General features: G+C 46.1%; 2 protein-coding genes and 1 long non-coding RNA gene across 8 annotated transcripts in view; 1 reads left to right on the plus strand and 2 right to left on the minus strand.

The window, feature by feature from the left end:
* The first annotated feature begins 1030 nt into the window (after positions 1–1030).
* SDF2L1 (stromal cell derived factor 2 like 1) lies at positions 1031–7301 on the plus strand. Its single transcript, XM_048515106.1, has 3 exons — positions 1031–1329; positions 4021–4217; positions 6743–7301. Exons 1-3 carry the CDS (start codon positions 1152–1154, stop codon positions 7019–7021), a joined length of 654 nt encoding a protein of 217 aa, XP_048371063.1. The 5' UTR covers positions 1031–1151; the 3' UTR covers positions 7022–7301.
* Positions 7302–8354: 1053 nt separating this feature from the next.
* LOC125442481 lies at positions 8355–15074 on the minus strand. Its single transcript, XM_048513848.1, has 4 exons — positions 14953–15074; positions 12542–12566; positions 11811–12499; positions 8355–8513 (listed from the first exon to the last, which is right to left on the minus strand). Exons 1-4 carry the CDS (start codon positions 15072–15074, stop codon positions 8510–8512), a joined length of 840 nt encoding a protein of 279 aa, XP_048369805.1. The 3' UTR covers positions 8355–8509.
* A 5045-nt stretch (positions 15075–20119) lies between these two features.
* Positions 20120–23456, minus strand: part of LOC125442346 — a 55615-nt gene continuing 52278 nt past the window's right edge. For 5 of the 6 annotated variants that reach the window (XR_007245985.1, XR_007245982.1, XR_007245983.1 and 2 more), the window contains exons 2-3: positions 22202–22289; positions 20120–20488 (exon numbers count right to left, since the gene is read on the minus strand). This is a non-coding gene — a long non-coding RNA (uncharacterized LOC125442346). Of the gene's footprint in view, positions 20489–22201; positions 22654–23456 lie in introns of those variants that run through there. The other variant, XR_007245981.1, reaches the window with a different exon arrangement.

Here is a 23456-nt window from a genome sequence, read left to right on the forward strand (position 1 = left end):
AAACAGCATCACTGTCAATGTTGTTTAAACTAGGGAACCCTGGGTGTGTTCAGATTTGTGAGTTGGGGCATGTTCTATGTGATGGTGACTTTGAGATGACATGGTACAAAATTTGTTCCTTGGTCGTAGTGGGGGAGGGCGGCCTTGGGTCGTGGGGAGGCCACCCATGGGGGGTGTGCAAAACTCAAGATTTTGCACCGGGCTCCATTTTCCCTAGCTACGCCTCTGTTGTCATCCAATAATAGTCCAATTGCTTCTAGCTGGTTTCCTGCTCCTAATGTATTTAAATATTTTCTTATTGTTGGTCTTAATGTGTTTAGCGATATGTATGATGTGACCATGTGTTGAACTTGGTGTGTTGAGCTAAGGCTAAAGAGGTCCGGGTTCTAAATCTCCACCTAAACAGGAAGGTATTTGGATTAACAGGCCAGTTGCTCTCTTTGAACCTGAGCTATCTCACAGGGTTTGTTATGAAACTCATATGTCCCCTTGAGGACAGAGTAAGCTAAAAATGTGATATTCAGAGCAATATATTCCACCTTCCTAACATCCAAATGGCATGCCAGGTGTCTGTCACAAAGTTAAAATATTATAATGAATCAATAATACTCTTTATTCATAGTTTTTGATATTGCACTGCAACATTACAAGAGGGGGTAAATTTTATTGATAGGGTTGTTTCAAAAAAAGTTTTTAAATTAACGTCCTCAACGCATGACGAGAAAACAACCGACCACCTCAGCATCATAGAGAACTGAAATCTCTCCTGTGGGGAAGAGGAGGTAAAATCTCTTGGCAAACTCGCGCATGCTCACAATTTTCCTTTCTTTTTCTCTGTCGACACGTCATCGCTCTCGTCTCTCTTGAACCCGCCCCCTTCCCCAAGCGTGGAAATAAGCGGGAGGCAGGGGGGGGGGGAAATGAGGAGGGCGCGTGGCGCCACGCCGCCGCTTCGGATTGGTTGCTCTGGGCCAGCCTCGCCAGCCAATGAAATGATTCTTCGTGCCGGCGCGAGCCGAAGCCGTCGATTGAGGCGAGCGGAGGGCGAGGAGCGCGTGGCGGCGCTGGCGGCCGCTGATTGGCCCGCGAGGAGCGCCGGTGGCGGAAGCGGGTTTTGAGGCGGCGCGACAGTCGCCGCGACGGGTTCGGAGATGCGGGCGTCGAGCCGTTTCCCGCCGTCACTGCTGCCGCCCTTGTTCCTTCTCCTGTGCGCCTCGGGCCCGGGGAGAGGAGGCGACGTGGGCGCTGTCACTTGCGGCTCGGTGCTGAAGCTGCTGAATACCCGGCACAACGTGCGGCTTCACTCTCACGAGGTCAAATACGGATCCGGTGAGAAGGGGACGCCGGGCCGGGCGAGGGGTGGGAAGAGGGAGGCCTGGAACTGAGGGGCGGGAGAAGCGGAATCGCATCCTCGGAGAAGGAGGGAGGCAGCCAGGCCGCTACCCAACGACTGAGTGGAATCAGATGTCTTCTAGGCGGGAGGGGAAGTGGGGTTACATTAGGTAGGAAGGCCCAGTCTCGAGGCGGGGGCGGGGGTGGGTCCTAATGTGCGACTCACCTGAGTCCATCATCTGTCTAACAAAATGCTGGCCATCCCATGTGTTGATTGCTGCCTGCTGCTTTACCCTTCCTTGACGTTTGATATTTAAAGGTAGACTCTCTCAGAATATGGAGCTTGTATTTTTAAATGCATGACATATAGGTCTAAATGGTACTGATTATTTCATCGCTTCTGAAGAAAACAAAATCAAAGCCCTGCTTGCTCAGTTCAAAAGACCATCTAGCCCACATTTTATCGTAGGTATCCATATCAGTAATTTATGCAATCGAGAGTAGAACCTCCATATCCAGAAGCATTCTGGGGTGTGCATGCTATCACTTCCATACCCTGATGGGGAGACATCTGGCTAGCCAATGCTGGAAACAGATGTTGGACTAGAGGGGCCTATGGTCTGACCCAGCAAAGTTGATTTCTTCTTTTTAAATAAATAACTAAAAGCCAGTGGGCAGGCCTGTCAACAACTGTTAACCAAGACAGTTAAAAACAGAACTTCCACATTCGAAGCAGTTTCCTTTGACCACCAGACAAGAGAAGGGAAGGCCACCACATCCACATCCTGTTGCAGAGAGCACGGGCTCTTAGTTAGTTATGCCCAAAACTCTCCAACCCTCTCAGGTAATAGAACATCTGGGGTTGGTGATAGACTCAACCCAGCACAAATTCTTTGTCACGGAAAAAAGGGTGTCCAAGACGAGATCCATGATTACCCAGGTACTCCAGGCCAAGACCTCTCCCCTCATCACTAGCAAGCTTGATGGCAATCTTGGTTGCCAATACCGAGGCCACTGAGTGGGGCAGGTTCCCCGTGCGAACCCTTCAGCAATTTCTACACGTTTCAACTGTGCATTGCATGCAAGGCCACGTTTGGTTTTAGGGTCACTTAATCTTACTACCAGGGGATTTTTTTTTCAACACAGAGAATGTAAGCCATTGTTTCTTCCAGGAGGCAGTGTAGTTCTCATCTTTATGATTGTACCAGGAAGGCTTATATGAGGTAGTATAGGAGTAAAGGTGCTGATCCAGTGGCCTCTAGTCTGCCCCCAGAGAGTATCCTTTCTAAAGGATGACATATTTCAAAGACTGAGCCCCAACTCACTTTGTGATCAGGTAGTTGTTTGTTGACTATCCTGTCCTCAATTAAAGGATTTGTTCTGTCTCAGCTCCTTGGTTAAACATATCCTCCAGCTGTACATTTTCTTTTCTAGAGGCTACTCATAGTGTTACAAGCTCTCACCCAGGTTCCATTTGAAATAATAAGGAAGATTTTCCTCAAGTTACACTGAATATGTTCTAGGTGACTTGGTACTCTTTTCACAGCTAAGAGCTTGTATGTGTTTCATAAAGATATGGTGATAATCCATACTAATCCACCTTCATGCTTAAGGTGAACTGTCTTCCATCAGTGTGCTGAAATGTCTTTACTTTCTTTCTGTCCTAAGCCATTTCACCCAAAGGAGAACAACGCCTAGTTATTGTGTGAGTCTTAAATGAGCCCAGCATATTTATATTAGTTTCAGTAGGCCTCTTAGAAAGTTTAACAGTTTGTTTGTAGTCTTTCATCCTTTGATCAGAAGCAAACATGGTCTCTGAATGTATTCTTAGCAGGTGATTAATATATTTCTCTCAAGATCTGCAAGCAGATCAGAGGGCATTACCGCATATTTGGATGCACAGTTGGTAATATCCCAAACATCCCAGAGCGTTCTCTTCAAGTAAAAACAGAACACGGGACTTACCATGAAGGTTCCTTTTCCTTGGAATAGAAAATTACACTCTGGACCTACCCTGCTTCAGGATGACTATCCTTTGGTGCCAAAATCTATGACTTGTCCATGGAAAGAAGAAATGGCTGCCAGGCCACCATGGATGAAAACCTTCTTTGTTCCCTTTCAGTTTTTCTTTTACGACAGTTTCCTGTTTTCTGTGGATCTTCATTTGAGATCCAGCACTATCTGAGTCTGATGTTTGTCAGCTGAGTAACATTTTTTCTGGGGTAAAGGCCAAGGATTCCGGTCTCTGAGACACACCTAACAGTCAATGGACTGAGCTGTTGAAATCTCCAAATTGAAGGTGGTAGGCATTCCCTCCCCACTGAAGGCAAAAAGAGCAGCCCACTTCCTGCCTTTTGGGATCAGGAAAAAGAGAGTGCTCAGACATCTTAGAAAGTTCTCCTCAGGAATATTCACAGTCAGTCAAGTGTGTGTGCATCTAACCTTATTTAAACATTGGCTGCAAAGAAATCAGCCTTCCCTTGAATGACTGGACAAGTAATAGATTAGCACACCATGTACTTCAGAGTCTGATTATTTCAGTTTTCTGCAGGGCTAATACTGTACACTCCCCACTCATCCTCTGGGTGGCACTGGTGTAGTTGTTGTTTTAATATATTTACCATATTATTGAGATGTAAGATGCTTATGTATTTAAAAGTGCTACATTCCTGCTTATTTTGTTAACAGGAAGCGGTCAGCAGTCAGTCACTGGTGTTGAATCTTCCGATGATGCTAACAGCTACTGGCGGATTCGAGGCAAAATTGATGGGGCCTGCCAGCGAGGGGCACCAGTGAAGTGTGGGCAAGCAGTGCGGCTTACCCATGTTAATACAGGGAAAAATTTACACACTCATCATTTCTCATCACCACTCTCCAATAACCAGGTAAATACAGCTCTGTCATTCACACTTTGCATGTTAAAAGAAGAAGACTAATTTTTGTACCCTGCTTTCACTACCTTTAAGGAGTCTCAGAGCAGCTTACAAACTCCTTCCTCTCCCCACAACAGACACCTTGTGAGGTAGGTGGGGCTGGGAGAGTTCTGAGAAAACTATGACTGGCCCAAGGTCACCCAGCAGGCTTCATGTGGAGGATTGGGGAATCAAACCATAGTTTTTCCACTAATTTTGTAAGCCATCCTGTGCCTGACTTTGGCCAGGATGAGCAGGGTATATAAATAATAAAATAAAAATACACCACATTGTTTATTTCTAATGTTTCTGCTAAAGTGTACAAAAGTAAATGCAGTTGATTGACTCTTGTCAGGAATAGTAAAATTATGGTTGTCAATATGTAAAATATGTGTGTGTTTATGAGCTAATTAAATGTTGAGGGGTTGGGGTTTTTTTGCCAAATAGTAGCTTTTAACGTAAAGGTAGAATCTGAATACACAGTAAGTTATATCTCCCTTTTTTTCCTGAAATAAGACACTGCCTTTGACGCTCCCACAGTACTGTTCTAAATGAAATTACACCCTTCTGAGCCTATTGCTACAGCGGACTTAGAAGGATGTAACTCAGGATGGCATTGCCACTAACAGTGATTCAGAATATGGTGATTTGAAAATACTTTTGATAGTATTGTTATGAGCTGTGCTATATTCATATGGACATACAGATGGTAACACTGGGGAGAGGAAGGGAAAGGAGCTTGTAAGCCACCTTGAGTCTCCTTACAGAAGAGAAAGGTGGGATATAAATAAAAAAACTCTTCTTATCCAGACTATCTAAAGGGTTAGTTAAAAGGTAACCTGGTTCTGCTCTGCAGATGTGAACCTGTTCTACTGCAGTTGCTGTTGACATTAGCAATTACTGCTAATTATGTATTATGTATTTTAGGGAGATGTTCCTTACTAATAATCTTCCTTGATATTAAGACATACAATATCTTAATATTTGAAGAATGTTCAAAGTGCTTCACGTATTATCTTGGTAATAGTGGAAGTATTACAGCTTGGCCCCCAGGGCTGAGGCGTCGAGGACAGTGCCGCTGCCACACCGCCTCCAGAGGGCTTTCAGGTGGTGAAGGGAGGTGGCAACAGAGAAAAAAACCTTGGTCACCTTGAAAGCCCTCTATAATCTGAAATGATTATAAAATATACACCACCTTTTTGGGTGGTGTAACTCTGAGCCCTGGGCAACGGCATTCTGGCTCCAAAGCCCAGGTGGAAGTTGAATAAGTCAGCTCCAGCCTGAGGAATGCCTGAGCCTGCCCCCAACGTAGCTCTGCAGCAGTGCCCACTTCTGGGTTTCACCAATGCAGGGTGCCTGGATGCTTGCATTTGTGCCACTCACTTGTGCCAGCAAAGGGGGCAGTGACAGTGGTGCAGCCCTTTGACACTCTTTGAAGCTGTTTCTCACACACACACCAATTGGGCTATTAATATACCTTATCCATGTTGCAAACGAGGGGGGGGTGTCGAGAAACCACTTCCTAAAAGACCACCTAGTAGAGCAGACCTGGGCATTATACGGCCCGGGGGCCACATCCAGCCCGCCGGATGACCCTGAGTGGCCTGTATGACTGACCTGGCCCTGGCCTAAGAGGACCTGTTTAGAACCGCGCTGCTCATTCTTCCACTAACCCTCCCCCTTCCCCCCTCACCTTGCCACTGCGCCAGAAAGGGCCTCTGAGAAAGGCCACTCCCCTCGCGCAGTGGCTTCTGGGGCGTTCCCCTCCTTTGAAAGCCCCGCAGAAGCCGGTTGCCTTGGTTGCCGGCTTCTGCGGGGCTTTCAAAAGCGCCTCGCCCCACCCCTGCCTTGCTAGGGACTGAGGCGCTTTTGAAAGCCCCGCAGAAGCCGGAAACCAAGGCAACCGGCTTCTGCGGGGCTTTCAAAAGTACCAGTCGTTGAAAAAAGTGGCCTATCCCACTTGCTTGATTGTCACAGTGGACAACTATGCAGGTAGGTTAAGCCTGTGATTCTTTGTGCCAAGTAGTGTTGTATGCAGAACTGTTGCCACTGATTCCAAGTTGATCTGTGCACCTGTCTGTCAGTTATCAGCCCCTATTATGCAGAATTGAGTTCAGCCTTTTGGCCCGGCCCTCCACAATATTTTCTGTTTCTTATGCGGCCCCATGGAAAAAATAATTGCCCACCCCTGTAGTAGAGTCATTGTTTAAACTGTGTGTTTCACCACTCCCACATTTTGCACCCTTAACATTTTTTGGTTCTTGTAAGCATATTTTTAAAATATCAACTACTCACAAGTGCTGTCCTGCTCTGTTAGCTCCTATGTGTTGCTATAATTTTTGGTTGCTGCAGTTTATATTCTGAAAAAGAGGGAAGTTGGTTTTAGTGTATATTCTTAAAGTGTGTATATTCTGTATTTTACCTGTTGATATTGTTCTCCTGGCTGAAACTCTAATCTTTCAGTAAATATTCAAAGACTTCCTCCTTCCCTCTAACAGGAAGTAAGCGCCTTTGGGGATGATGGTGAAGGAGATGATTTGGATGTATGGACAGTACAGTGCAGTGGACGTTACTGGGGCCGGGACGATGCAGTGCGCTTCAAGCACATAGGAACAGATGCATTCCTTTCGGTAACAGGTGAACAGTATGGTCACCCAATTCGAGGCCAGCGAGAGGTCCACGGCATGCATTCTCCTAATCAACACAATTACTGGAAGGCCATGGAGGGTGTCTTCATAAAGCCCAGCTTGGACTCCACAAAGCATGATGAACTCTGAAGGACCTTTACGTAGAATCTGGTTCACTTCTGTAAATATTTTCTTGAATTGTCAATTTTTTGTACAGTTGAGGAGAATGTTTTTCATGTGTAACTTCCACTGAAGTTAGACTGATGAGGAATACATTTGTTGTTTGACTTCTCTCCATTTTCATAGGTCACTTCCTTTTCCTATCTTTCCTTTTGCTCCTTCCCTTTTCCCTTAATTTAGAGAAAACAGGAGGCTGCAGTGTAAAAAACAATCTAATCCACCAAGGGGCAATAAAACTCAAATTTTGTAATTCTCAGTCAATCTCTATATATAAAAATCTAAACGTGTGTTTGTCCCTGATGGTCTCCCTCAGAAGCTGCTGGATGGATCGCCCCCAAATTTTCACAGGACATTTCCTCCCCGTTGCGGGCAGGTAATCAAACCTTCAAATCGCCAAAAGTCCATACCTGAGCCAGGTAAAACATATTTTTCCTGGTGCACCAGGCCATGAAGCTGTTTGTGTTTAACTGTCACCCTTAGAATGTTCGTGCAGCCTGTCTGTCTGTGGCCTGAGGGCTTAGAATGTTCGTGCAGATGGCCAGAGATGAGCAGTGAAAACAGTAAATAGGTAATACGTGTGGAAGTGAAACACATACACACTTTGCCATGTGAGATGTCAGGTGGGGTTCCCCCCCCCACACACACAGGTAACTTTCACTCTCTGTGCCTCACCCACTGCTACCACACAACACACATATACACATCCAGCTCATCCTCACACACCTCACTCTGCCCTCCCTCACATCCAACCACCACTTACCCACTTCCTCACCCATATTTGTCACAGCTCTCTTTTACTAAAAGCGAGCTGGAGTTTGCCTTTTTCTTCTAAGACCAATCCATGGGGTGAAGGGGCTTAACCAACACTACTGACTCCGCTTCTTTTGCATCGTGACCCTTTAAGAACTCCAGGAGCTGGCCTCGATCTGAAGTGCGCCTCACCACACTGCCTCTTTTGCCTGAAGCTGGGGATAGCCTCCCTTGCTGATTCTAGTTCATGTCCTTTACCTGCCAGGACTGTGCGTGTCAACCAGCCTCATGGACAGCGGGATTTACACTCTGGACAGTTCCGTTGTGAAATGGGAAGGGTTACCTTATACTAAAAAAAACAAGACAGCACCATATAACGATGTGCATTGAAAAGGGAAAGAGGGATTCCATTTGACCACCCCAGAAGGCTATGCTGGGGATCATTGGACCTGCATGGACATCTGTGTGGGTTGCGGACTGTGATGAGAAGGACAATTGCCACAGCAATGCGTGGCCGGGCCCGCTAGTTTATAAATAAATTCAGACACCAAAAAACTTTTCCTGAAACTTTATTTTTAGCACAATAGGAAGTGTAGAAGTTCCAAAGATCTTGGGTTTTCTGGACACAGCATTTAGAAATCTTACCAAACTACCTGCAGTTTGCTTCCCGATTACTGCCATTGTACTTCATCATCAGCTACACTGGTGTTATCTGGATCCCACAAAAAAAAATCAAGTATTTTACAGTAAATACTTTTCAATTTGAATTTTTTAAAGTTAATTATATTTTAGTACAGCAAGAAAGGCTTTATTTATAAAAGGGCATTTGAAGAACTGTTACAGAAATAGAATTACTTCATGCGGTTCACAAAATATATTGTCATTGGTATAGAGCATGTTAGTTTAACAGCTGATTATTTTTCTTGATAAATGTAATTTGATATTGATATGCATCAGCACCTAAGTAAATGAAATACACGCTTACTGCATTAGCACATACATAGCATGAGACTCTGTAAATTCCACAACCTCCCAACATCTCAAATAGAACTTATTACATAGATTAGTATCTCAATATGGTAAAAACCAGTTTGCAAAATTCTGCCCAACTCACTTTAGTATGACCAAGAAGCAAATCTCAAGATATGGATTATATTGGAGGAAGGAGAGTTGATTCTTAGCATCTACTCGAGGATTGCCATAGAGCAGGTGATGGCTGAACCTATATATGGCATACCCGAGGTGCCACAGGTGGCACTCGGAGCCTCTCTGCTGTGGGCGGCACCCACACACAGAGTTCATCATGTGGGGGGCAGAAAATCACCCCCCCCCCACGCACACATCTAGGCTGGCCTGGGCCACTGAGCACGACGTGCGCGCACCACGGTGAGCTGGGAGGACTCGGCTGGCGGGCCTGGTGCCTGTGCTCCGGGTGGCTGCTGCCCAAGGGAGGGGGGCGCAGAGGAGGCAGAGATGCTAGAGAGGCACAGAGTGGTGCAGCGCAGGACTTGCTGGAGGCTAGAGCAGGCTGGCCCCTGCTCGAGCGGGTGGGGCGGAGGAAGAGGGAGCCAACCGGTTTTTTCTAAACTAAAACCTCAGCATTCAGGTTAAATTGCCGGGTTGGCACTTTGCGATAAACAAGCGAGGTTTGGGTTGCAATTTGGGCACTCGGTCTCGAAAAGGTTCGCCATCACTGCCATAGAGCAAAGAGCAAGAGTAGCTCACATCTCAGTCATTTCCCCGAGTGTATGCCTTTACTTTCCTTTATATGTGACCATCACCTGGTCATAGCACCCCACTTCCAGAAGATTGCAGGTGGGTGCAGCACACAGGCACCATGGCAGTTAACAGGTGTCTTTCCCATGGCAAGGGACTCAGAAGACAAAAAGCTTGCAAAATCTGAGGCTCATTCCGACCCTTCTCCAGAAACTCACATTTCCTTCAGAGCCACTGAACGCATTTCCTTCCACAGCCCCTATTCTGAGCACTGTGTGAGATGATATTAGAATAGTGCTCAACCATCCTATCTTCCTCTTGGGTCATTGTATTGAGAAGGAACTTTAAAATCTAAATGCTCAGTTGGCCTGGAGTGACAGCACTCACTCAGCCCTGTTTCTGGGCACGTTCGCTCAGCGGAAATGGGTCCTCTCCTTCAGCAATGAAAGCAGCTGCAGCCACAGACAGGAAACATGTTCAACAGCTGGACTGCAGACTCCTTCCAGCAGCAGCGTCTTTCTTGGTGTCTGGTTTACTGGGCTGGCGTGTTTGCTGAGGTTTTGGTTAAGTTCCTTGCTGGCAGCTGCAGAATTAGCCAGCAGGCTCTATCAGGTGAAAGGTTTCTGGGCAACTGTGACAGATGCTCTTAAAACACACTTCCCCATGCAAAGAGTACAACTTATTTATTTATTTAGAAAATTTCCGTAGTGCTTCTCCAGCAAACTTTGTGCAGGTGGTTTCCTTGAAGTACAATACAACAAAAAAAACATAAGACACCATAAAAGTTGTTAACGAACTCAAAACCCGAGGTAGTCACCACAATACTCCAACCTTGAGTAGAAGTGTTCTGACAAGGACTTTTCTGCCCACCTCACTAAGCTGCAGCGCTCGCGACACGCCAATGAAAGCCTCCGTGGCTTCGATACGAGACATTGTTCCACAGTTCAATTCTTGAAATACTTAGCGGGCGAAAAGGCGGGAGTTCGTTGCAATGAGAATGGAAGCTCGATTGGCCGTCCGAGCGTGTCGTCATGAGTTCGTGAAAGGCGACCAGCCCGGTAGTCTCCAGTGTGATTGGCTGGGGAAGAGGTTGTTTATGATAAGGTTAGCGGCGTGAGTCGCGGCGTCATCAAAGAAAACTAACAGCCCTCTATTAAGACGTCCGGCACATGCTGAGCGTCTTGATCATCGTTGGCTAAGCTTTCTGTGGAACCAAACCATCGAAGTGTTTGGAAGTGAAAGCAGAAACCAGCTTCGCCGCGCATACTCTTATACTTCCTCATTCGCTTCGGCGCCGACATTTTCATTTGCTCGGCGGGCTTTGAACAAGTGAGCGTGAAGGCGTGACCGACTGGGTGTCGACGCGGTATTATCACGTCATCCCCTTTCACAGCGCGCGCGCAGGCGGCACCCCACTTAACAAGATGAAGCTCCTGTTCCTGATTGGCTGCAGCGAGCTGCGGCGTCTGGCGTGAATCAGCTTGTGGCGCAAACGAGGTTCCCCACAACCCGGCACCGGTTTTAAAAGTTGCTCTTTTTTAGTGGGCTAATTTGCGGCAGCCAGGAGGCGGAAAGGTGTCCCACAACCTTATAGCAAGCGCGATGGCCGGAGATATTGAGGCGTCCAGGACCCCCGTGGCTTTTAAAGAGGTGACCCCGCGGCTTATGGTGAGTGGATAGTGACCCACAAATGTTATTCATTTATCAAAAACATGTTTACCCTGCATTTCTGCAAAATGGGATTCAACTGTCAAAAGCACAAAGTCCCAAACTGCAAAACAGAAACTGGAACATAAAAAACCCCTCAAAATTTGAATCTGGTAGCACCATAAAAGGCAACACAATTTCCAAGGAGAAAGCTATTAGAGTCAAAGATCCCTTCTGACTCAAATCTTGAGTTTTTATGTTTTGCAGTTTGGGGCGTTGTGCTTTTACAACAGTTGGGTCCCTCTTTGCAGAAATGCTAAGTGCTGCCAGCCTCAAGTCTTGCTCTTGTCCTGCACACTAATACAGCTATCCACCTGAACCAAAGAAGAAGAAACTATTTGGACTATTCTACTGTTCCCAAATTTTACCACCTAGGCCCTTTCTGCACATGCAGAATAATACACTTTCAATGCCCTTTGCAGCTGGATTTTACTGTGCGGAGTGACAAAATCCACTTGCAAACAATTGTGAAAGTGGACTGGAAGTGCATTATTCTGTAGTGCAGAAGGGGCCCTAGATCCGCTGCGTGCCAATCAGACTGCAGTGGCATCAACGGCCAAAGAGGGGTCCCAAGCCCAGGATTTACCTTGCTCGAGCTTCCTCGCCTACCGTGGAGACAAATCCGGGACATTTCCCTCCGCGACCGCTAGTTGGCGCTGCCCCCTTTGCTTTTCCTCCCACGGCCAAAGCGCGGCGGCTTGTTGCGGACTTTCCAGGCGGGAGCCGCGCGTTGGAAGCGCGCTGGCTTGGGGGGCTGGCACCGCTGACCCATGCATGCCGGCTCGAGGGGGCTTTCCTCGGCCTGAGCGCCTGCCAGCGCGGCCGAGACTCCTGGAAGACATCTGGCCGCCTCGCTCTCTCGTCACCTCGCCATTGCCAAAAGCAGGAGCCAAGCGCAGCTGTTTCGAAGCGGAGTTCCAAAAAGGCGGCGGCGGCGGCGGGCTGCCTCCTCTGATGGCCGGCCGGCTTCCCCTCCAAACTGCCCCAACCCAAACAAAAGAGGCCGGAGCCAAACCCGGCGCGGGCGGCTGCTTTGCTGGAGAGGCGTGGCGTGGCAGAAATCCGAGTCGGAGACGCTGCTGCTGCTGCTGCCTCTGTGTTTGCGGGCCCGGCATCCCAGGCATGCTCCCTTGGCAGCCCCGCCGGTGGAATGCGACAGGGGTTTTTCCTGCGAGTAGACGCGCGCAGGAGGAGGCTGCAGAAAGCGAGGAAGGGCGGCTGGCGCGCAGATTTGCAAAGGGGTGCAACGGGGATTCTAAAAAGAGAGGCTGCAATCTTCTAACGAGGCTTTCCTGGGAGGGGGCCCATGCGTCTTACTTCTGAGTAGACCCGCCTAGGAGGCCTTGTGGGCAAAGAGCAGTGGGGCCCCTGAGCCGGGCCCCCTCGATTGCATTTGGCCAAGTCAGTGGCTCCCCAAAAACCCAGCTTTTGTTTTGGGTTGCATCAAACTCGGCAGGGCTGGCTCTAGGCTTTACGCACCTGATGGCCAAGAAAATACAAATGACAAAGCTATAAACATAAACTATGTATTTATTGCAAATTAAAACCATCAAACCATGATAGCCTACACTACAAATATTTGGTTACATGTACATAACACAGATAGGGACATCTAGACAATTTTTGACACTGGCTCTTAGCATGTATTGATGGTTTAATTTGTAACATGCACAGTTTATGAAGAAGAACTTGGTTTTATACCCAGCCTTCCTCTCCTGTAAGGAGACTCAAGTCGGCTTACAAACTCCTTTTCTCTTCCTCTTCCTACAATAGACACTTCATGAGGAAGGTAGGGCTGAGAGAGTTCTGAGAGAACTGTGACTAGGTTGCCCCAGCAGGCTTCATGTGTAGGAGTGGGGAAACAAATCCAGTTCACCAGACGAGTATGCTGCTCAGGTGGAGGATGGGGGAATCAAACCCAGTTCTCCAGATTAAAGTCCACTTTTCTTAACCACTTCACTGCTCCTAACCACTATACCACGCTGGCTTTGTATATATATGAACATATATACACACACAAACATATATATGGAGATCAATTTTAATTCTGGGAGATTTTCCAGACACCACTTGGAGGGTAACAAGCCTTATTTCCTATTAAGGGTGTTTAAGGTTAGAAACTGGGGCTGTGATCCTAAATACAATCCAAGTCATTCGCTTTAAAATCAGATCATCTTACTTTTAAGTAACTGAGAATTTGCACATGTTGTGGAACTCTGACTTTCAGAAATGCTGTACGCAAGGGTACATATAGTAATTTTATATAAGTGTAATTAAGAATGGGCGTGTGCCTGCAGCGTAGTATCTCTGTCTCACACACGAGTCTGCGTGTGTGTGTCTTCTGGGGTCAAAGTATAAACTCTAGCACAACTTGGGTGTGTGCAGAATCTGTGAGACACAGATTGCATGTATTATAGATGCACATATGTAATTCTAGAGGCTATTTTAACCCCTGCCCCCAGCACTAAATGTATTGAAAAGCCAAACGGTGGACAGTCCATCCCGTGCAAAGCGTACCCCTTCCCCAGCCAATCACATACACTTAAAGCCACAATCTAAGTGGCCCATCTGTCACACAGAGGCCACTGGCTTTTTGAAGCTCACAAAGACACCCCCCACCCACCCACCCAGTTGCTTTCATGCACTCCTCTGTAGTCAGCTTGACTCGCCTGCCTGCCCTGAGGCACAGCCTTGCTTTGCCAGCTAGAATTGGTTTGCATAACAGAAATGCTTCTTGCACACAAACAATAGCTCAGCCCTCAAGACCTTTACTGAGGAATAAGTCAGTGAGGCTCCTTTCCTAGGAAGGATGCTGAGGACGGATATTTAAGGCCGAGACCCTGCATGCAGTCCAAAGAAGTATCGCTAAAGTCAGTGGCGCTTACTTCCAACTAAATGTGTGTGCTATTTGTGTACATATATATATGTGGAAAGTATGAATGGCATTTGGTTAATTTACATAAAGAAAAGGCTGATGCCTTCCTACAGAATTTCTTCTTGGGCTATATTCTCCTTGAGGGGTTTAGCGTTGACATTTCCTTCGCCAAATAGCTCGATTTGGGGCATTTTCAGGTGTAAGGTTGACAGCACGCATGTCTTTAGCAATGCTGTCCATCCACTATTTCTTTGGTCTTCCATGTGGACGGTGGCCTCCAGGGTCAAAATTCAGGGCCGTTTTTGCAACAGAAGTCTCCTGTGAGGGTCGCGACCCTCATACAAGCCTCTGTTACATGTTAAGTTTCTGTTTCCCAGTTCTCCCTGTTCCTGCCACTGGGAAGGACTGCCCACTCCTACATGTATATATACTGGAACTGAGGGCAAGAACCCTCAGTTCCAGCACCCTGTACCTTAGGGCAACACAATTCAATAAAGTTCGTTTCTTTGTTGCAAAGTCGACTTTGTCTGAGTAGGTTCAGTCACTGTTTTCCAGAGCTCAGAGTCCATACTTCATCAGTTTTCTACCAGCATGGCCAATTGGCCATGCTGACAGAGGCTGATGGAATTGTAGTTCCTGAACATCTGAGAGCCGAGGGTTCCTACTCCCCTGGTCCAGCCCAGAGTGAGAACCTCGCGACTCTCAGATGTTCAGGGAACTACAATTCCCATCAGCCCCTACCAGCATGGCCGGTGGCCATGCTGGCCAAACTTCAGGTGTAGTTCTAATTTGGAAAACCGCGGTCCCTAGTCCAACTACTACAGTCTCCTGCAGTCACATAATGTGTCCGTACCACCTGAGCCGTGCTTCCCTCGTTTTCTTTGTAATTGGTATAATTTCAAGTTCTTGTCGTATGCCTTCGTTGGTAACACAATTGGAAAGAGTCAGCTCAAGCTTCCACTGGAGTCCGTTCATGTTTCCGAGTTGTTGGCCAACATTCTGTCCCGTATAGGGCCGCAGACTTTCATACTACTTACGTATGAAATTATTCGAGCCCCTTTTCTTATTTAACAATTTGCATCCTTCCTTTGCTTTGAGGTAGTTGCTATGAAAATAAAACACACTTGTGTGCCATTTACAAATGCTGTCCAGCCCAATCCAGATTGTGGGGAGAGGGGGATAGGCCACGGTAACAACATGGGCCTATGCTGATGCGTTTGCCCAGCCAGCCAGTGTGCATTGCACCTACACTGACAGGGAAAGCAAACAGGGTGGTAGAAGAAGCAATGGCCTATCTTGGGGGTGAGAGAGGGGGGCTTTGACCCAGGCACCATTCGCCTGGGTCATGTGTGGGGCGCATGTTGGCTGCCAACCACCTCCCTCCCCGACCCCACAGGCCAGACCTGGAGGAGCTCTCACCCAGCCTGCTGACCGTCCAAAGCCGAGATGCAGCATGGGTAGTGCCAGTGGTGCCCAGGCCAGGCCATGGCAAGCTGGTGCCCCTGTTGTGGCTGGCCGTGCTGTTGGGCTTTGCAGCCGCTGGCTGGCTCTGGCTGGGGTTCGAGTGAGCACCCCCTCCCCTGAGCCTCTCAGCGTTTGTATTGATTAAAATATTCCTAATTCACCTTTTCATGTGCTAAAACTCCGACAGTTGGCTGACCAAAACCCACTAACACTGCGGCCAAAATCAAGGAAAGAACTTGGTCATGGATGTTCTTGATTCTTTGGTGGGTCTTGGAAAGAACTTGGTCATGGATGTTCTTGATTCTTTGGTGGGTCTCATTTTGGTCTTTGATTTCACAGACACGCGCACACATGCACATCCAAGCTGGATCTGCAGGGGTACTACCACGATTCATGTGTGGAAAACGGGAGCAAATCCCTCAACAGCATTCATGAGGGAAACATCAGAGGGCTAAACGGTGCTCAAAACGATCCTTTGCAAAGTGGCCAAAACGAAGTCTGCTGGCAGAGTTTCTTCCTGCCCAGGCACACGGCCAGCCAGATCCGTGCAGAAAGGGAAGAGTTTGGCAAGGGCTCTTGGCTTCTAGGAATGAGACGCCACCGCAGCAAAGCGAACGAGAGCCCTTAATTGCAGATCTGCGATCGCATCTCCGGATGTGCCCTGGAAAGCCCAATCCATAGCCCCAGGCAGCCAGGGACAGCACCCCACCATCTCCAGTGGGCCTTCCAGAGGCGCAGGGAAGCAAGAAAACCAAGAAAACAAAAACGCTGCCGGCATAGGTCCAAGCCGCAGGCTGCAGCGTAACTGCTTGTGAACCCGGGCCAGATTTTTGTACTCTTCGTAGAAACTAAGCAAGATCAACCTGTTTGCATGGGAGACCTCCAAGGAAATCAGGATCGTGAAGCAGAGGCAGGCAATGGCACCTCTGAACGTCTCTTGCCTTGAAAATCCTACTGTATTGCTTATTAGGCGCCTTGTGCTATTTGTATTGCCTTGTGTTTCAACATGTAACGTGCCTTGAGTCTACCAATGAGAAAAATAAAATAAACATCGGGGAACTCAAAGTTATTCTATAGCAGCCTTCCCTTTTTCTCTATCCAAAGGATAAATGTATAGCTGAGATTTGGTGGGTGGGTCGGGGGAGAAATATCTATCAGGGAACAATCAGGGGAAAGAAGAAGAAGAAGAAGAGTTTGGATTTATATCCCCCCTTTCTCTCCTGCAGGAGACTCAAAGGGGCTTACAATCTCCTTGCCCTTCCCCCCTCACAACAAACACCCTGTGAGGTAGGTGGGGCTGAGAGAACTCCGAGAAGCTGTGACTAGCCCAAGGTCACCCAGCTGGCGTGTGTGGGAGTGTACGGGCTAATCTGAATTCCCCAGATAAGCCTCCACAGCTCAGGTGGCAGAGGGGGGAAACAAACCCGGTTCCTCCAGATTAGATACACGAGCTCTTAACCTCCTACGCCACTGCTGCTCCAAACTAAATCCTTATATTGAGTCCCAATCCATAACCCTCATAGCTACTTTTTAAGGTTAAAGTACAAGTCAAGGGAACTGCCCATGAGTCCTCAAATCATGGTGCGTTTCATGAAAATGAGAGAAAATGGAGCCTGTGTGTTGTGTGGCTGCATTCATATGAGCAAATGCAAACAAGTGTTATAAACTACGGGGTTTATGCAGAAGGGTGTGACTTCTATATCAGTCCAACATACTTTGTGCATGAACATACATACCTGTTTGTTTGTTTTGTGTCCCTATTTAGGGAACATAGTTTTGAGTTTTTCCTCAGTGTGCCCCGCCCTCTTCTGTCCAAGGCAGAAAAGGCCATATATAAGAAGGGCATGCCCGGGTTCTCATCCCCAACACCCACTATAATTTTCCCGTTAACGAAAGGATTACATTAATTAGTTTAAGGATTTAAATTAATTAAAGGATGCCTTTTTTCCTCATTGCAAATTTCACTGCCGGGACTGCTTTCGCAAAAGGAGAGAAGTAAGACTGTGGAACACCCCCTGAGCGAGATTTGTTTTGTGCCAGCCACATAGCAGAAAACACAGGGCTTTGTGGATCCGCTCACTGCCAGTCGCAGCATGACAAAGGCAGAGAGCCGAGGGCTTCTTTCTGGGTTGGGCCCGGTTGTTGTTAGTCATGGTGTTTTCCTGGATGTGGATCATAGTTCTTAAGAAGGTTGTGAGCTGCTTCCTGAATTTAAAAAAAAGCCGAGAAAGTTTATAAATATGTACCTGCCTGTACTCTGAGGTTGTTGGACAAAGCTGTGCTGTGGGGGAACAGAAGTTCATTTGGTGAGAATTCATAGGAGGGCCTTCTGGATGACTTCGTCTTATCTCTGGAACTGCCTCGATATTTACCCCTTCTGACTTCAGCTGAAGGTTTATGTCAGTGATGGCGAACCTTTTAGAGACTGAGTGCCAGGGGCGGAGCAAGGGGAAACTGCACCTGGGGCACGCATGCACCCTGTGCCCCTGCCATGTCCCCGCCCTGCCATGGAATGCCCCTGGAATGTCCCAAAACACCCCTGTCCCGCCTCAGAACACTCTTGCCACACCCCCGCAGGGGTGCGTGCCCAGTGCATCACGCCCCCCTCGCCCCCTTGGTGCTATGCCACTGCCGAGTGCCCAAACTGGGACAACAACTCGCGTGCCCACAAAGAGGGCTTTGAGTGTCACCTCTGCTTATTATACCAAGAACTCCGATCCAGCCTGTTATCCCAAGCTATAGACTCTATGATTGATTATACTGAATCAGATAAAGTAGTTATGCTTTTAAATTGTCAGGATTTTCATTGTTGCCTTATAGTGGCAAAGTTTTTGTCAGAAGTTTGTAAACGGAAAGTATGACAAACGTGAAGTTTTTTACTATTCACTTTTTAACTGGAACTGTAATTTTATACTATCGTGTATATGCCAATAAAGGCTTATTGAAAATTGAATTGAGTGTCACCTCTGGCACCCGTGCCATAGGTTCGCCACCACTGGTTTATGTTGTAGACAGACCTTCAGGAACCAAGAATGGTCCACACACAGGTCTTAGCAGGTTCAGATTTTTAATGTGCACAGAGCAAGGAATCCAGACAAGACAAGGAACAGTAAACCTGTAAACTAAACTACAACATTGCTGCACAAGTTAGCTCAGCTGCAGCGTCTCTTTTATAGCCAGCCTCCCATTGCCTTGTGAAATAAACTCCTGCAGCTGGGTTACTCTAGTCTGGCTCCTGAAAAGACTCTGCACCTACTCTAGCTTGCCCCATAGCTGATAACCTGCTGCTGCATCTTTTTTTGGTTTTGGGGAGAAGAGTCTATGGAGACCACCCTCCAAAGCAGCCTTTTTTCTAGTCCAGGGGTCTGCAACCTGCGGCTCTCCAGATGTTCGTGGACTACAAATCCCATCAGCCCCTGCCAGCATGGCCAATTGGGGCGCTGAGACCATTGGCTGCACCCTGGAATGGAAACAGACACAGGAGAGCTCGCGGGCAACAAGGGGGAATTACTGCAGAATTAATAAGACTCAGCGCCCCAATTGGCCATGATGGCAGGGGCTGATGGGATTTGTAGTCCATTAACATCTGGAGAGCCGCAGGTTGCAGACCCCTGTTCTAGGAGAACAGAGCTCTCTTGTCTGGAGATCAGTCATAATTCAGGAAGATCCTAAGGCCGGACCCAGAGGTTGGCAACCCGATTTTTAAAAGTAAGTCTTCACTATGTATTTAAATTCTGGTAAACTTTTCTTTTTTAAATTGTGTAACACTTCTTGTGGTGAAATTATTTACAGTCTGATTAGTTCTGGGGAGACATGAGTTCACCACCACGAAGTGCATGGGACGACCATGGGCCAGTCACATTCTCTCTGCCCAACCCTGTGGTGGGATTCAGCTGGTTCACACCGGTTCGGTGGTGGGTGGGGGTGATCAGTTGGGGTTTTTTTGTTTTGAAATGAGAATTTTTCCCTGTATTAAAAGGAATTGGTCGTTCTTTCGGTGTAAATGTCAGATTAAAACAACTGAAGTGTTTTGTTTTGCGGAAAAGTTTTGGCGTGTGTGCATGCTGTCAAGTCAAAGCTGACTTCTGGTGACCTCAAAGGGATTTCAAGGCAAGAGACATTCAGAGCAAATAAGCCCTTCCAGGGGCAGTGGCTCCCATTACCCATCCTTCACTGTAGCTGCTCTATTTAAGTGCAAAAGTCTATCAGTTTGCCACAGAACACTGCAGGAAATTGTGTAAGGCGGAGACCCATTCCGTGCCATGTTCTGTGATTTGTCTATTTACGCATCCCTTTTCATTTTGCTCGCCACACAAGACTTCATACCTTGGGGGAAAAGACACAGGCTTTTGTGGTGTGGTTCTGTATGAGCCGTCTTTTTCTTTTTTCCTGACTCAACTTCCTTTGTGATCAGTGGTTGCTTGTGGACCAGTTGAATCTAATCATCAGTGGCCACAGACATCTTACTACTTTTTTTTCCTGATAATTACTTTCTTCTTCAGAAGTTGGCTGCTTCACTACCTTGACTCAGAAACATGCAGGAATGAAGAGCCACATTCAAATAATCTCAGCATTTATTTAAGGTTTTTTTTTAAAAAATATCCAAGTCTTCAACTGTGGGGGAAAGCAGAGGGGAAGATTTGCCTCAAATGTGCATGAATTTGTATGCAGAGAGTAAGGTCAAGCCATGGCAATAGACGTAACATTAAGAGCACTGGCTTGAATGAGGCACCCGGTTCTCTGTCGGTTTCCCCATGGAGTGTTCATCTTCTGCTGGCAACATTCTTGTTGTGTTCATGTTCATAATTTCAGCCTTCCTGCAAGGAGACTAGAATGGTTTGCGATTCCCCATCCATGCTCTGGCTGGATTTATGGCAGCTCTGTTTTCAAGGTAGAATTATATCACAAAAGCTTCAGAGGTGAAGCTGCAACAGAAGAGAGCCAGTCTGCTGTAGTGGTTATTGTGTTGGACACCGGAGTTCAACTCTCTACTCAGCTAAGATAATTGAGTGATCTTGGGTTAGTGCCTACCCCACCAGTTTGTTGTGAGAATCAAACAGAGGTGGAAAAGCTTAAGACAATTAAACATCATGTAGCCAGAGGTTATAAAGTTAACTATGTTTCTTTGTTTGAGCAGACACCACCATGATGTGACCACGAGGCAAAGTAGACGAGATGTAACCAAATGCTGTACTATAGATATGTAACAGGAAAGTACAGCATTTCTTATTTTGTTTCCGTGTAACCCTCTCTAATAGTTAGTAAACTCATTCATACAAAAGCAACTGTGAACCTGTCTCTTCTGTCCTACTCTGCTAATATATATTAAATTTACCTACAGTCTACCCTTTCCCCTCCAAAGAAGCCCTTACATGTCTTCATTCAAATTTAGAAAGCACATTTCTACATTTGAAATTCAGATCCATATCTTCAATATGAAATCTTGAGAGCTTTAATAGTCACAGATAAATCCCAATTTGTTTGTGATTTTGTTAGGAGTCACTTATAATAAAGCAGCAGCTGTCAAAGTGTCAGTGCCATTGCTTGTCAGATATCCAGCTAAGGAAATCAGACATCCAAATATAATTAGTTAATATATTTTGGAGGACACTGATTCACAGGATCACTATGCGTTGGAAGTGACTTGATGGCTCTTAAACACACCCAATAAACACATCAGTTATAAAGTTATCTTGTTTTGATTGACCATCAACTACTCAGAATCTGGGAGGAGGAAGAGCAAATTAATTATCTGAACCCAGAGAATGATCTGAACATGCTTACCCATTTTTTATGTTTAATTGTCTTAAGCTTTTCCACCTCTGATTCTCACAACAAACTGGTGGGATAGGCACTAACCCAAGATTACTCAATTATCTTAGCTGAGTAAAGAGTTGAACTCAGGTCTCCAACACAATAATGACGGTGTGAATCAGCAAAAAACTCTCTCTCAAAAACTCAGCAACTGGTTTCTAAATGTCTCTTCTCCACAGCAAAAAGCCGTTCTGGGCCCATAACCTTTGTAGATAAATTTAATATATATTAGCAGAGCAGGACAGAAGAGACAGATTCACAGTTGCTTTTCTATAAATGAGTACACTAATTATTAGGGGTTGCATGGAAACAAAGTTGACTGTATAATCTATGGCTACATGATCAGTGGCATGTGAGCAAAGTCTCACTGACCAATAGCTAATCAGTAGAGCAGGTCATAAAACAGTGACCTCAGCAACATGTTAACATATACACAGTTAACCCTTTCATTACTGAGTTGTGACAGACACTTGCAAATATCCCAACACAGACAGACTATTTGCAAACTTGGGGTTCAATCCTCTGGATATTATTAAGGAACAGGAATGCTCCTTGTGCTGTAGGGAGGAAGATGCACTATAAGCATTACAGAGCCATTGAATTCAGCCCAATTGTTTTTCTTTCTTCCCATACATATGATAGTTAAGGCTGAGCTTATGCACATTTTCCAGTCATAGTGGGAAATGGCAGTCAACTGCTCATACTTAAACAGTGTCAACATTACCAAAAAAAAAATACATGCTAGGGAGCAAATTTCAGGGAAAATACAGTGCACAAAAACCACACTTCCTCCTCTTCTGTTGGCAATAATTACAGCTGCTCACCTGTAATTATACAGTCCTTTGAAATTGCTTCCCTCCTTGTTAAGTGGGCTTAGGAAGTGAGCATTGCCTCCCATGTTGATAACGACAGCTGTAAGACAATGGCATGAAGTGATACAGTGCACCAATCTTGGCTCAAAGTCTAAACCTGAAGGGGAATGAGTGTGCAACCCATGTTTGGGTCAGAAGATGCAAAGAACAAAGGCTTTTAAGAATGAGCATAGTCTTCCAAGAAAAGTGCTGCTGGGGTGTTGAAACAGACTGTGGAGCGTTCACTTCTAAAGAAGCCTCCTCTTCAACTAAGACAGGGAACATGCCAAATGTTTAGAAGAGCTCAGGTAGGGCTTTTGCTCAGCAAGACGTCTGTTTGATCTGATTGGCTATGCAGATTTTTTTAAAATGTTGCTTTGGCAGCAACTGCCACCACAGCACAAGGAATCTATTATTATTATGGTAGATTTCACAGCTGCCAGATCTTTAGCTGGTTGTTGGCCTTCATTACAATTTGAGCCTCACCCAGAGGCCTAGGAAGTTGTAATGTTTTGGATTATTATTATTATTGTAGATTTCACAGCTGCCAGATCTTTAGCTGGTTGTTGGCCTTCATTACAATTCAAGCCTCACCCAGAGGCCTTTATTATTATTATTATTATTATTATTATTATTATTATTATTATTATTATTATTATTATTATTATTATTATTATTATTATTATTATTATTATTATACACATTACAGCACAGCTTCTACAAGTGTCTGGAATTCATCTCTGGAATATCGAAGTCCTTCCCAAGGACCTAGAGATGATCCTAGGATATTAGAGGTATTTCTTATGTAGAATATGTGCAGTTCCTAGAAGTGCTGCTTTTCTGCAGCATGTGGACTGATGTTCTGTCTAAGTTTAGGCTTTCCAGATGTTTTTTTTCAAGATTTCTTAGGATTCCTCTCCTAGAAGCAATCCACGACTACTAGTGGGATTACTGTTGTTCTTTTACTTGCCACAGTCGTTCGACTTCAATTTGTAGGTCCTTGTATTTTTGTGATCTTTTCCAGCTCTTTGTCCTCTACTCCTGCTAGTCAACTGGCACAGCAACATCTATGATCCAAACATGTTTTCTCTCTACCACTGTTATGTCTGGGGTGTTGTGTGCCAGGTGTCTGTCTGTCTGTATTCTAAAGTCCCAGAGTATTTTTGCTTCTTCATTTTCTGTGATCTTCTCTGGCTTGTGCTGCATTCATTTCAGGTCTTGCTACAGA

This window comes from Sphaerodactylus townsendi, linkage group LG13, assembly GCF_021028975.2.
Source record: "Sphaerodactylus townsendi isolate TG3544 linkage group LG13, MPM_Stown_v2.3, whole genome shotgun sequence".
NCBI classification, from domain to species: Eukaryota; Metazoa; Chordata; class Lepidosauria; order Squamata; family Sphaerodactylidae; genus Sphaerodactylus; species Sphaerodactylus townsendi.